Source organism: Microtus pennsylvanicus, chromosome 10 (genome assembly GCF_037038515.1).
Source record: "Microtus pennsylvanicus isolate mMicPen1 chromosome 10, mMicPen1.hap1, whole genome shotgun sequence".
In the NCBI taxonomy this organism is placed as follows: Eukaryota; Metazoa; Chordata; class Mammalia; order Rodentia; family Cricetidae; genus Microtus; species Microtus pennsylvanicus.
In genome coordinates this window covers 34,508,508-34,524,084 of record NC_134588.1, presented here as the reverse complement: position 1 = coordinate 34,524,084, position 15,577 = coordinate 34,508,508, and the positions used below count along the sequence as shown (strand labels likewise).

Below are 15,577 nucleotides of genomic sequence, written 5' to 3'. Positions count from 1 at the left end.
ATCGCCACACATGGCCTTCTCGGGAGTTCTAAAATGTTCTATATCCTCCAGCACGCAATGCTTCAGATGATAAACTAGAAGTGTATCCAATCAATTTAGAGGGAATCGCAAAATTATTGCTTTTCTTGGGGCTATTACTTCAGCTGTATTTTCAAAAATGGATTCTTAAAACAGAGAAGCTTTCGGGAAAATGAAGTTTGTACCCCTGTCTTCAATATATTTGCAGTGGGACATTATCTTTTTTGGTCTGGGAAATGTATGTAGCTATTTTGTGTTGCTGTGTGATGGAGAAATGCTATGCGTGAAGTCCTGGAATGTTTAATGCAGTGTATCCTATTAGATAACCAGGATTTTTATTATTTTTCATTTTTCTACGTTTTGTTTTTTAGAGCATAACTTAGTGATGCTGATTAAAACAGCTAGTGATAAACCAAGAAACAGAATTCTTTTAAATGTGTGTTTCTGTTAAGCAACTGACTCGCAGATGATTTTGTAAGTGATCTAATATTTTCTAAGTCTTTCATAAGAGAAGGCAGGCATCAGAATTCCTAATAGCTGGGGGGATTAGCAGTGTTTGGTTCTCATTATTCAATTGCACTTAGACCTGAGGAAAGAAAGACACAGAAGAAATGTGGTGAAGTCGTTTTTCTTCCTGTTCACGTGTGCATACGTGCATGCATGCATGTGCATGTGTGTGTTTGCATTGTGTACTTGTGCATGTGCACAAGTGTGAATGTGGGCACAGACGTGTAGGTCAAAGACAACCTCAGATGTTTCTCCTTAGGTGTCATCTGTCCCTTTTGAGACAGGGTCTCTCATTGACCTGCTACTCATTGATTTGACTAGATTTACTAGCCAGTGAGTCCCCAAAATCTACTTCTCTAGTGATGGAATTGTAAAGTGTCTGCTATCAAACCTTGATTTTTAAAAATGGAATCTGGGGTCCTGAGTTCCTTGCTCGTGCTCTCTCTCCTTCTGCTCCTGATTTGGACCTTGGGATTTCAGTCCGGTGCTCCAAAGTGAGTCTCTGTCTGTCTCCTTTCATTGCCTGATGAAGATTAATATCCAGGAGGATGACTATATGTTTTTCTTTGGGTTCACCTTCTTATTTAGCTTCTCTAGGATCATGAACTATAGGCTCAATGTCCTTTATTTATGGCTAGAAACCAATTATGAATGAGTACATCCCATGTTCCTCTTTTTGGGTCTGGCTTACCTCACTCAGGATAGTGTTTTCTATTTCTGTCGATTTGCATGCAAAATTCAAGAAGTCATTGTTTTTTACTGCTGAGTAGTACTCTAATATGTATCTATTCCATATTTTCTTCATCTATTCTTCCATTGAAGGGCATCTAGGTTGTTTCCAGGTTCTGGCTATTACAAACAATGCTGCTATGAACATAGTTGAGCATATACTTATGTTGTATGATAGGGCATCTGTTGGGTATATTCCCAAGAGTGGTATTTCTGGGTCCAGGAGTAGGTTGATCCCGAATTTCCTGAGGAATTGCCACACTGCTTTCCAAAGTGGTTGCACAAGTTTGCATTCCCACCAGCAATGGATGAGTGTACCCCTTACTCCACAACCTCTCCAGCACACTGAGACAATGGGGATGTTCTATCGGGAACTCACCAAGGCCAGCTGGCCTGGGTCTGAAAAAGAATGGGATAAAACCGGACTCGCTGAACATAGCAGACAATGAGGACTACTGAGAACTCAAGAACAATGGCACTGGGTTTTGATCCTACTGCACATACTGGCTTTGTGGGAGCCTAGGCAGTTTGGATGCTCACCTAACCTAGACCTGGAAGGAGGTGGGTGGTCCTTGGACTTCCCACAGGGCAGGGAACCCTGATTGCTCTTTGGGCTGATGAGGCAGGGGGACTTGATTGGGGGAGGGGGAGGGAAATGGGAGGCGGTGGCAGGGAGGAGGCAGAAATCTTTTTGTTTGTTTGTTTGTTTTTTGTTTGTTTTTTTCTGTTCTTTTATCTTCACATGTACGCTGTGGCATGTGCCTGCCCTCCATAATTAAATAAATTTAATGATCATCTTAAAATTACATATAACCTTAAAAAAACTTGAAGTGATCACCAAAATGTGTGTCAGGGAATCAAACAGAAATCTTTAATAAATAAATAAATTAATTAAAAAAATGGAATCTGGGGATTGAACTTGCATCTTCATGCTTGCAAGCCAAGTACTTTCTTGACTGAGGCATCTCCCTAGCCCCATCTTAGTTTCTTATTACGAATTATAGGAAACTTCTGGATCAATGAAGAATTAAAATTCAACATTAGAACATATCCAGTGATATGTTTTGATAATGAATATGTTTGAAAGGGTGTTCTTTAATTCTACCCTCAACCATTTGTAAATTTAATCTTGATATTTTATATTTCCTTTTAGATTCGTCTTGCCATAAAAACAATACCAAGTGCCTCTCGAATTCTTGCTTAAACAATTCTACATGCAAGGGTTTTCCACAAGACAATTGTTGCTCAGACATAGACAACGATTTGGACAAAGGCTGTGAAAATGTGAAGGATCCTTGTTTCTCCAGTCCCTGCCAAGGAAATGCCACTTGTGTGAATACTGCAGGAGAAAGGAGCTTTCTGTGCCAATGTCCTCCTGGGTACAGCGGGCTGACCTGTGACACTGCCACCGATTCCTGTGGGGGAAACTCCTGCCAACATGGAGGCACTTGCCATAAAGACCCCGAGAACCCTATCTGTATCTGCCCTGCTGGATATGCTGGAAAGTTCTGTGAGACAGACCACAATGAGTGTGCTTCTAGCCCTTGCCACAATGGGGCTGTGTGCCAGGATGGGATCAATGGCTACTCCTGCTTCTGTGTGCCTGGATACCAAGGCAGGCACTGTGACTTGGAAGTAGATGAATGTGTTTCTGCCCCCTGCATGAATGAGGCTGTGTGTCTCAATGAGATAGGGAGATACACTTGTGTCTGCCCTCAAGCGTATTCTGGTAAGTGCAATTACATCAGTACCCTGAATATGTGGTTGGTTTACTTTTCCTTTTATATTCAATAATATGTATGTCTAATCACTTATGAAAACGGTCAAATTCTAGAAGGTACTAATAACTAGATAGAAAGCTTACTAAATCCTGAAAACCTAGTGAATTTGCTGCGTTTGTGAGCATGTATTAATTTTTCAGTAGAAGCTCTACACAGCTGTAAGCTTAGATTCAGTTTTCACAAATGTTAAGTAGTATTCTTTTGTGTATAGATGCCATTTTTAAATAAAACCTCACTATCAATTGATGGATACTTAGGTTGCTACCATATCTTGGCTATTGTAAATAGTGTGTCAGTGAATGAGAGAAGACAATGAATATTTATATATTACATATTATACATATTTTAAGCTATATATTCAGTAGTGGGGTAACTTGATCACATGGTAAACTAATTTTCAGGGTTTTTTTTGAGAATCTTCTATATTGTTTTCTAAAATTCATAATATGCCAATAAAATAGAGGTCCCTTTTCTAAAAGCTTTCCCAGCATTTACTTTTACGCATTATTTTGAACACTGCCAATATCACAGTTGTAAGATAATGTCACAGTCGGTACTCCTCTGTGATCAGAAATGTTGGAAATCTTTTCATGTATCTCTCAGTCACCTGTCTTCTGCTTCTGCTATATTTTGGATAAAACTAGAAGACATTATGTTAAGTGAAGTCATGCAGGCACGAAGGGCCAGATCCAGGCACGAAGGGCCAGTCCTATGTGGAATCTGAAAGAACTGACACAAAGAATAGGGTATTGGATGGTGGCTGCCATCGGCTGGAGCATGGACAAAAAAAGGGAAGGTGTTGGTAAATGAGTACAAGGTGACAGCTGGGGAGTAAGTGTTAGGGTTCTATTGCTTGAGGACTATACTTGGTTATACTGTATATTTCAAACAACCATAGGAAGAATTCTAAGTATTCTCATCACAGAACGAAAAACAGTAAACACTTGTACTGATTAGCTTGATTCGGTCAATAAACAGCACATACACACATTCCAACATTATGTCCATAAAAATCTACAATTATTTCAATTGATAATAAATTAAAACTTTAAAACAACAAGAGTGACAGGTACCTTTAGATTCAGTCTATGGGCTTCATGGAGTCACTTTCAGAATCAGATAGCTCTGCTTTTCTATCCCTTCTATTTCTTCAGTCCTGTCTTAGCCCTACCCTCTATGGCCCAAAGCCCAACACTTCATGCAGCCTATTAGGAAAGCAGGGTACAAATCGGTAGGTTCTGGTGCTTAAGTGTGCTCTAGCAGACAAATGGCAGCAAGCCAGTTCTTACTTCATCGTTTAGAAGACAATAATAGTACATCACATCGGTTGCTTACAAAGTTTCAACGATGGTGAATAAACCATCCTTTGACTGTATCCTTGGAGCCGAGTAAACTTAGCCAACTATGAGGAGTCCTGATCCTTACGACCTTATATGTATTTCATATAAATTTATTTTGTGATTACATTTTAAATGTGGCTCATAAAAGTCTGAGTTATAAAAATCTCCCTGGTTGCTTAGAAAACAAGAGAAAAATAAAGCATTACTGGAATGATACCATTTTATCAGTGAACTTGTTACATTTCTGTTTATCAGGCAAAGAACATTGGTTGTTTTGAGCCCAGAACAGACATCATGCAACAAACAGTATTGTAGAGAGAGGTGTATTGTCTGTAAAATTTCAAAAAATTCCATTTTTGAATATACTCTTGACATTCTTTATGTCTAAATTTAGGCTATATAAAAGATTTTAATTAATGTTCACCCCTAAATATAACATTTATCCCATCCCTTCTAATGCTCAGGGAACATTTAGAAAAGGGGTCAGAGAGCTAATAATTGCTGGAAGGCAAGGAGAAGGGCTGCAAAATGCCATCTTCTAGATAAGATATAGCCATTAGAATTGCAGACTCACAGCAGTTGAGGTAACCTGTGCTAGATCAGCATCCAGACAGGGAGTCTGCTGGCCTTATGCCTCACTGCTTCTCACTGCTGAACTATTTGCTCCCAATAGAATCAGGAAGAGCGTGAGCCATTGTTTTCATTTGTGTTCCCACAAGTAACCCCACCAGATTGTAATGAATAGGTCACCTGCCGAAGTAGAGTAGCCGTGTTCTGGTAGCCTATCTTGGCTCTCATCCCTGAATACCAATTATCCAGAAATGCGGAACAGAAATGTCCAGATCCTATCTTCAGAGGGTCAAATTTAATTGATAATATCTAAGAATGGGAGACAGAAATTAAGTTCATGTGAACTTAACATAGAGACTTTGGTTCTTGGTTTACATCATAGCTGTTCCGTCAATACTGATGTTTGTGGTAGTCTGGACCAATTACCAGAAATCCCAGAGAAGACAGGTAGAATCAAGAAAAGCCAAAGTTGTTGAGGGAGAAAGAAGAGCATGAACACTCAACATGGATGCTCTTGCGTTCCCTGACTCTACCTAGATCTTCTAATGAATCTTGTACACTGTTACAGTGACCCAGCTGCTGTGTGCCGTATCTGAGTAGAGAGTGAGCATAAAGAACTGGGTTTACAGAGTGGAAAAAAACCACTGTGTGCTTGTGAGCCACAAAGCAAGAAAAGGAAGTAAATTTTAAAAGACAGAGAGGTAGGATGGGGGAAAGAGCCACAGCATGTGGAGAGGGTTCACGCTGCATGAATCCTCTGTGCACTCCATTGCACTTCACGAGCTGTGATTCATTGGCTGCGAAAATGAGCTGAGCCTGAGCCAAACTGAAGCCTTAGGTGAGAGTCTGTTTGCATGAACATCAGCTACAGCTGAAGCTCAAGTGAGTACTTAAAGGTTTCTCTAGCGAAAAGGACTTTGACCTGGAGCATTTGTCTAGTTTTAGTTTAAGTTTATGCGACAAATCTTTATGTAATTGAAGTCCTCTTTATATTGATGAAATTAATAGTGTATACCTTTTCCATTAAGATGCTTGCAGTATTAGAAAACAGTTGTAGGAGGTCAGGGAAAAGCCAATTGGATAATAAAACAATTGGATAATAAAAATCAAGTAAAAACATGTATCGAAATTCTCAGTGAAAGAAACCTATAGGAAAATATTCCATTCCTTCATTATAAAATAAATATTTGAGGGGCTATGGAGATGGCTCAGTTGGTAAAGTGCTTGCCAGAGCAAGCAGGAAAGCCTGAGTTTGGACTCAGAGCACCCAGGTAAAAATCTGTGCAATTCATAGTTGTTATCTGTAATCCCAACCTCCCTAGGGCTCCTTAGCTAGCCAAGTCAGCCAATTGGTGAGTTTTAGGTTCAATGAGAGACCCTGTCTCAAAAAAAAAAAAAAAAAAAAACCAAACGTGGAAAGGCATCCAGGAAGATACTCTGTGTTGGCTTCTGGTTCCTATAAACCTATATGTGTGTACATACATAATACATATAAAAACCACCTACATACACACAAAAAATAAGTTATGAAATGATGGATGAATAAATAAATTAAAAATAGATCTTTAGTATATAAATTATTTTAAAATAAGAGTAACATAATTTTAAGTTTTACATATAAGGTACATATTAAATTTACTTTTAAGCATAACGAATATTTTTATTTTGTAAATATAAATATTTATATTTATTTTTATTTCATAAATAAAAATGTTGTATTTTAAGAATGAAATTTAGTTCATAATTTAGAAAGTGTAAAATTTTAGGGTCTTACCTAGAAGAGTTATTGTGGTGATAAAGGAAAAGGCAGCCTTGACAGTGACCAGGAAGAAGGCTCACTTACCATCTTTCAAAGAAAGAATATTTTCACACTATTTTTACCTAGGGAAATGTTGATGCCTCTAATAAAAACATGTGCTGAAATTTCCAATGGTGCTTTCAACATAATGAACATATAATGTGTACCAACGTCTCTCAAACTTTAGCATGCATCCATTTCGCCTGAGGAATTTGCTGTGGAAATACAGTATTTGATTCCACAGATCTGAGATGAGGCTCAAGTCCCCATGTGATGCTAATGTTGCTGGTACAGTGTCATTGTGACAGGATCTGGGCTCACCTAGAAGACAAGCTTCTAGGCACATTAGTCATGAATTGTTTTGATAAAGGTTATCTTCCGACCATGCTTGTGAGGGAATATATTTATCAAGGAAAATGAGGTGGAAAGATCCATGATAAAGTGGGTGACACCATTTTGTGGGTTTGGGTCCTGGATGACAACAACTAAAAAGCTAGCTGAACTCAATATGTTCAATATGTTACCTCTCTTTGCTTCCTGACTGCATATATAATGTCTAGTCACCTCAAGCTTCTGGTGCCATGGTGGACTGTACCCTTGAGCCGGAAGCCACAAAAACCCTTCCTTCTTTAAGTTGCTTTGGTCATGGTAATTTGTCACAGAAACAAGAAAAGAAGCTAAGACAAGCACACAAAAGCAAGTGTCCTCAGCAATAGGGTACTACCATCATTACTACTTATGAGTTTTCTGACCTTCATGGATACTCCAAATGACACATGTTAATCTGAGTATCCAAAAGTAATCTCAATAAATGAAAGGAAACATTCAGCCTGTGTTGCTCTGGGTCTCAGCTAGCTCTGAATGATTGTTTCTAGTTCTCTCTATTTACCTGGGAATTTCATGACGCTGTTTTTCTTAATGGCTGGATGATACCCTATGGAATTGTACTACATTTTTTATTATCCATTCATCAGTTGGTGGGAGTCTAAGCTGTTCTCATTTCCTGACTATCATGAGCATAGCAGCAATAAGCATGGGTGAGATGATATTTCTCTACTAGAATTTGGAGTTCGTTAAGTATATGCCCAAGAGTGGTGTAGTTGTATCATAAAGTAGACTTTTTGGAGAATCCACATAACTCCTCCCCAAGGAGGCTGAGTGATTTTGCACATCTGCCATCAGTGAATAAGCTCCCCCTTTTCTCATACTCATTTGTGATCATTTTAAAATTAGCCATTCTGACTGTGTTCAGGTAAAATTTCAAGGAAGTTTTAATTTGAATTTTCCTGATATCTCAAGACATTAAATTGATGTAGGTGGGTCTTCTTTCTATGTGTTGCTTTCATTGGTTAATTAATAAAGAAACTGCTTGGCCTGATAGGTCAGAACATAGGTGGGTGAAGTAGACAGAACAGAATGCTGGGAAGAAGGGAAGTGAGTCAGACACTATGATTTTTCGACCCGAGACGGATGTAGGCTAGAATCTTTCCAGGTAAGCCACCACCTCATGGTGCTACACAGATTATTAGAAATGGGTTAATCAAGATGTGAGAATTAGCCAATAAGAGGCTAGAACTAATGGGCCAGGCAGTGTTTAATTGAATACAATTTGTGTGTTGTTATTTCGAGTGTAAAGCTAGCCATGCAGGAGTTGGGTGGGATCAAAACCAGGCCTGCTTGCCTCATCACTATATTAAATATTTTAGATTTTTTTCTTAGCCCTTTTATTTCATCTTTTAAGAACTCTATGATGCCCACTTCCAGTTTCTTGTTCGACATATTAGTTGAAATCTTACCTAGGACAATAAGACAAGTGGAGGAAATGAAGGAGCTGTGACTAAGAAAGAAAGAAGTCCAAGTACGCTTTATTGGCATTCTGGTTAAAATTTTGTCATTGCATGCAAGTGTGAAGGTGGACCAGAGTGTTTCCAGCAGGAACAGAACTGAGATCTACCTGCACTCTGTGCATAGACACTCATGTCATAGACAAGCCTTAATAACTGTATAGTGGATTTACATAAGGAGCCCATAACTAGGAAACATAATTCTTATTGTGAAGAAGCATAGAATGGATTGGGATCACATATATTGCATGGAATCTGAAATTTAGCATAATGAACTTGGAGCACAGTGATTTTCAAAGCATGGGCCCTGCAGATAATGGGCAAGGTGTTGAGGGTGGTTTGTTATGGCCATCCTTCCCATGTCACGTGCTCTCTGCCTGCTGCAGTGAGTGATATGGTCAGCCCATTGTGTAAGACCTGCTCCACACTGATAGCGTATGGTGTGTGTTATCTAGTAGCACAGAAATGTTAACACAGATCCCCAATTGTCAAAAGGTGCACAATAAGGGACAAATATCTCCAAATGTGTATCATAAGTTTAGGACAGTCCTTGAGAACACATGATTTGTTTTAAATGTTTGTCAAAGCCATTAATTGACTTCCTTGCTCCAGCTTTACTAAAGCACCTGGAAATTCTGCCCTGGTTCACCAGCTCATTGTTCGGGAGGAAGGAACAGATTACCATACAGTTGCAACAAATATCCATTAAAAATTAGTTGATCATATCCTTTGTTCAAAAATATATACCAAATACCACAGAAAATAAGAGACTCTGACACTGAAGAAGTCACCATTCTGTAGGCAGAGGAGTAAGAAATATGATAACTACATTGATATTATAGGGCATTTTGGGTGGATGTGAGGTAGCACCAGAGGTTTAAATAAGCAGTTACGTGTAATTTCCAGAATCTTGCTCCACTCAACCCATCTCTTGGGAAGTAGAGGGTAATGAATGAGGCCTTGCTAGTAAGGGCACATCCATGTGGGGACAGATCAGTTCATTGCAAGCACACACAGCAGGGAGTATGGCTTCCATCTGTTAGAAGCTGCCATTGACTTTTAGAGAAAACTTCACTTTTCTGAAGATGTTAGGAGAAGCTATTAAAAAACTTTCTGAAAATATTGGCATAATAATATTTGTATTCTTTAGGGATTGCATATTACGTGGTGAGGAGGTAGGATGGAAGGACACCAGTAATGAATTCTGAGGGTCACAAAGGGAATAGTAAATGAGAGCCAGCCTAATGCTATTGGACAATTTTCCATTTTTACTGATAGAATGCTTTTATTCTCAACAAAATAAAAGTTAAAAAAAACACAAGACATTATTGGAACATTTCTACTGAATGTTAGATCAAGAAAAGAGAACAAAGTCAAGCCGGGCACTACCTCGGAGCCACTGTGAAGTCTCTTGATGTTTTAATGCGTGACTTGTTATCCTGGATTAGAGGCACAGTCGTACAGAATGGGTAAGCACAGACAGTCCGTTTCTGTGCTGTTAAAGTTTCTATACAAATCAACCAGAACACACAACCAGTGACTGCCTGTGCTCAGACACCAACCCAGCCTGCCTGAGCTTTTACCCGCTCTTCTGTATGCGGCTGAACCAAACCAAGTGTTTCAAAATAATGAAAGAAAATAAAAGCAACAGCACATTTTAGTATTCCAACAAAAGTACAGCTAACAATAACTTTGCTCTAAAAATACCTCATTTGTTTCCACAGACAAAAACGCCACAAGCTGTTGCAGGCAGCAGTTCTCTCAAGCGACAGCTGCTCTGCTCTCTGCAACTTCCCACAAGCACACAGAGTTAAGAGCAATTAGAGTAGAGGAGGAAGATTATTTTGGGTAACATAGCATTTGACAAGCGCCTTAGTAAATAAAGTATTGCCAAGCAGCTAAAATATTTTCACTTTGCTAAAACTTTTCTGGCTTCGTGCGTTGGCTTTTCTCAAAGGTGTGAACTGTGAGTTGGAAATTGATGAGTGTGGATCCCAGCCCTGTCTGCATGGTGCCACATGTCAGGATGCTCTCGGGGCTTACTTCTGTCACTGTGCACCTGGATTCCTTGGAGACCACTGTGAGTTCAACTTTGATGAATGTGCCAGTCAGCCGTGTCTCCATGGAGGTCTATGCGTGGATGGAGGAAACGGGTAAGTGTTCTATGGATGAGTGATGGGCTTCCAGAGACTAAGCACTATTCTATAACTGTCGCAAATTTCACGTTCTCACAGCCTGCATTTGTTGCAAGTTACACCAAGTAATGAAAAGTTGCAGCATTCTGATTTACTAAATATATGTATATATGCATATATTTAATAAATATATACTAAATATATATGTGTGTATTTAGTGGACACCTGTACTGAGTGAAGGTTTTCCAAGACATTCTTGTAATGGCTGAGAACTACATACATCATAGAAAAGTACCAACACCTAAACTCCATGTAATAAACCTGTTACAGATAAGGAAAATGCGAAAGCAAGGCTATCAATTGTTAAAATTGTGAACATAAAGTTTATATTTATGAAAACAAGCAAATAAATCAAATGGAAAAATAAATCCTTCCGAATTCGTCTGTAAAGGCTGCTGCAAGAGCACCGATATTAAATTGGTCTATCTCGGCTTTCCAGGTGTTTGGGGAATTGAATGAATTTATAGAGAAAGCATAATTATCAAAAAGTATAACTCAATTCACCTGCAAATATGAGTTTCTCATTGGAATTTGTGGAAAGGGCAATACTACATTTTATCTTTGTGTGATAAATATAATTAATTTGTATAGTGATAGCTGAGTTCACATCAAATAATATAGCCCTATAAAGAAATTCCCATACTTGCTTAAGCCATGAATACAGACTTGTAAGTGCAGAACAATGTTTGATAGCATTGGACTAGAAATTCCCTCATTTGATAGCAGTCCTGTGGGAATGATGGCGAGCATTACTGTTCCCAGATTGTAATATATGCCATTCCTTAATTCTAATAAAGAATCTGGAGTAAAGAGATGTTAGACGCTCCCATGAGTTCATATCATTAATTTCTTGTAAAAGTAAAAATAAAATCATTTTTCCTCCTATTAATAAATCAGACATGGGGCTGAGGATTTAGTTCAGTGGTAGAGTATATGCCTGGTGTGTGCAAGGCCATGGGTTCAATTCCCAAGAGCACACAAATAAAGAAAGTCATAACTTACTTCAAATCTAATTTCAAAATGACTAGAACTCAAAATAAATGTAATGAAAGGCATGTGTGCTTCAAATATGTCCATATGTTAGTTAATAAGATAATAAGATTTTTGAATAGAGCAGAGAGAGTGAAAAATTCTTTTTAAAAATATGAAGCACAATTTAAATCATATTCTATGTCTTGATTTCACTTTTCCTTGCAAACAATCAGTGAGTCTATGAAGGGAGTCTATACTCCTGGCGGCAGCTAACTGGACACTGCAGAGACAGGAATGTTAGAATGACTGAAACTTCCAAGGGAATGAAAGCTCTCTGCTATGTGTACTGTTTTCTCTAGAAAGCATCACCACAGAAAACACAGGGGTTTTGGTTCTGATGGGAAGGCTGACAGGCTGGAAACCTTCATCCTTTATTCTCTACTTTTATTTTATTTTATTTTTTGAGACAGGGTTTCTTTGTAGCTTTGGAGCCTGTCCTGGAACTCACTCTGTAGATCATGCTTACCTTAAACTCACAGAGACCCACCCGTCTCTACCTCCAAAGTGCTGGGATTAAATGTGTGCACCACCACCACCCAGCTTATTGGTGGCATGATTCATTTCTTTGTTTTACTGTTATGCCTCCTAATATGTAATTTTTGTGAGGATCAACCAATGTGGTTTGAGTTTATTTTTACACAATAAAATTAATATATTTCCTATAATTCACAAGGGAAAATTGATTCTTGCATACCAAAGGAGCTTTCAAATGTGATCTCCATTTCTAGAGACTTGGATGTGCTCCTTTAATATAGGACATGGGCCTCTAATGTCTCACATAGAATAGATTACTACTTTTTAACATCTTATTAATCATTAGCCTTCAGGTGGCATTTTTCTTTTAAGTATTTATTTGCTTTTTAATTATGTGTATGCATATGTGTGTTGGTGAAATGTGATCGTAAGTTCAGGTGTTTAAGGAGGCCAGAGGTATCAGATTCCCTGAAGCTGGAGTTACAGGTGGTTGTGAGCGCCTCACATGGGTACTGAGAATCGAACTCAGTTCCTTTGGAAAAGCAATGCATGCTCTTAACAACTGAGCCATCTCTACAGGCCATTATTAATATTGTTATTAGTAGTAGTAATAGTAGTAGTAGTAGTAGTGTGCGTGTGCGTGTGTGTGTGTGTGTGAGAGAGAGAGAGAGAGAGAGAGAGGATGGGTGCCTGGGTCACAGGACACATATGGAGATTCTGGAATGACAACTCCATGAAGTTCATTCCCTCACTCCTCATTATGTAGGTTTGAGAATTGAACTCAGACCCCCAGGGCTTACACAGCTAGGACCTACATGTGCTGGTCCATCTTCCTGGCCTTATTTTTTTTTAGTATTTTTAATCAAACAAAATCATGAACAGATTTTTCCCAACTCTCTGAGACATAAAAACTATGTCCCTTGCAAGCTGCCATTTCTAGAGTCTTAAGTAGCCCAGTATCTATGCATGGTGATAAATAAACACAGCCATAGGGAATGGTTTACAAGTGTTCTATGATTGAAGCATTCCCTCAAAACACCCTTTTTTTTCACCTAAGAATGCAGATCCACTTTTAATTTTAATAACACTAAATCCTTGAGTAGACATCACCTATGTTAAGAACCTACTATTTATAAAAATTCAACAATTCATGCCATCAAACTAAATTTTGAGATAGTTTTAGTCCATAATAATTGGAGATAGAAAAACTAAAATATTCATGTAATTAAAAAGCAAAATACACCATAATCACAATATACTTAGGAGCTCTTCTATTAAGAAAAAAAATAATTTTTATAATAGACCTTATTTGGTGCAAATCATTACCTACTAACTTAAAATGCTAATAATTATATTTACTATACCATTTAATAGTAACCTACTACCCTGATATACTAGAGATGATGCTTTTATTTTTTTATATATATTTAATTATCACTATGATCTGATGACCTAAGTCTTCAGTTTATGTATGGTGAAACTGGCTTCCAAATAATGGTGCATGAAGTTTTACTGTCATTTTTAAATCAATAATGACAAAGCGTTGTTATGGAAACACACAACCATTCAGGTCTTCAGAGATAACTCCATTGTACTTTTGAGGTAAGTATGAAGCTATGCCATTGGGGTCAGGTTAATGAGCAAATAGAGACAGAATAAAGAGGGTTTTTTTCAAGATGACCAAGAGTTGACATGAGATTTTCGTTTACTATCTAGCTACCACTGCGACTGCACGGGTAGTGGATTCACGGGGATGCATTGTGAGACCTTGATGCCTCTTTGTTGGTCAAAGCCTTGTCATAATAATGCTACCTGTGAAGACACTGTTAACAGCTATGTTTGTCACTGCTGGCCTGGTAAGTGACAATTACTTTATCTTTTTTCTTTTTACTCAGACTAGAAACACATTGCTTATAGAAATTGAACTAAAAAATTCTTTCCACCAAAGGCTTTAAGCCAACACTTTATTCAGCTTTACTTATTACATTGAATTCTTCATCGCCTACACAGAATTGATACTATAATCTAAACTGTGTAAGACAAGGGACCACAGCACCAGTGACTAGAACCCTCTAGGTCCAGAACACAGCAATGGAAGGTTGAATTTCATATAGCTTTCGTGAAGAAACATTCACTAGGATGGTTTCCTTTTATCTACCTATTTCCAGACACCAGAAATACAAAAAAAAAAATACTCCAATGTATGAACTTTCTAAGAGTTTATCTTGTCTCTTGGACAATTCATGCAGTTAGTCAATCTCATAATTCATGTAGCTAGTCAATCTCTCATAATCTGGGAGCAAAAGGGGCGTATCTAATTCTAATAGATATACAGTACACAAAAATATAAGTTTTGGTACATTAAGATACTATAATGAGCTTATATTAAAGTGAATATTACCATTTAGAAAATATGCCTGCATATGTATCATAGATGGACTCACTGACAAGGAACTTCAGATAAATATCTTACGCACTCTTCAGATGGATTTTCACTTATAAAAGAAAGGTGTTAATAATAATATCCACCTCCTTGAGTTGTTTTAGAAAACAACTCCAGTAATAAATATAAAAATCTTAGCTCAGCTTGAAACATAAAAAACTCAATAAACACTAACTAGTTGGTAAAAATAAGAGATTGATCATTCCGTGCCCTGACTAGCACCAAGCAATACAGCTTACTTTAGGAAGGAAGGGAGGGAGAGAAGGAAGAAGGGAACGGAAAGAAACAAGCCAAGTGCTAGGAGCACATAGAAAGGGACCTGTCCTGCTGTGGATCTCTGGATGATTGTTCAAGACCATTTGACTATGTTGAGTGGTATCAGTAAGATGGAAATGGGACAAATGGCAGCCAGATCTCAGAGATACTTGTCTGCCTTACAAATTATGAGTCAGGGAAGTTACATACTGTGGTGGTTGGAAAGAAAATGACCCCCAAAGGGAATGACACTATTAGGAGGTGTGGCCTTATTGGAGTAGGAGGGGTCTTGTTGGAGGAAATTTGTCACTGTAGAGACAGACTTTAAGTTCTCATGTATGTTCAAGCTATTCACAGTGAAAGAGACCGTGTCCTGTTGCCTCCAAGATGTTGGACTCTCACCTTCTTCTCTAGCACCATGTTTGCCTGCACGTCGCTATGTCCCACCATGATCATAAAGGGCTGAACTCTAAGCAGGCCACCCCAATTAATTGTCTCCCTTTCTAAGAGTTGCCTTGTGCATGGTGTCTCTTCACAGCAATAGTAAACCTAACTAAGAGACATAAACCAACCTATTCACTTACAAAGAGG

At 38.3% G+C, this 15,577-nt stretch overlaps 1 protein-coding gene across 1 annotated transcript in view; it reads left to right on the top strand.

The window, feature by feature from the left end:
- Crb1 (crumbs cell polarity complex component 1) overlaps positions 1–15,577 on the top strand; it is a 179,683-nt gene that overhangs the window by 32,836 nt on the left and 131,270 nt on the right. Inside the window, exons 2-4 of the mRNA XM_075987426.1 lie at positions 2,408–2,983; positions 10,545–10,740; positions 14,005–14,144. Of these exons, the coding sequence (XP_075843541.1) occupies positions 2,408–2,983; positions 10,545–10,740; positions 14,005–14,144 (912 nt within the window). The remainder of the gene's footprint in view (positions 1–2,407; positions 2,984–10,544; positions 10,741–14,004; positions 14,145–15,577) is intronic.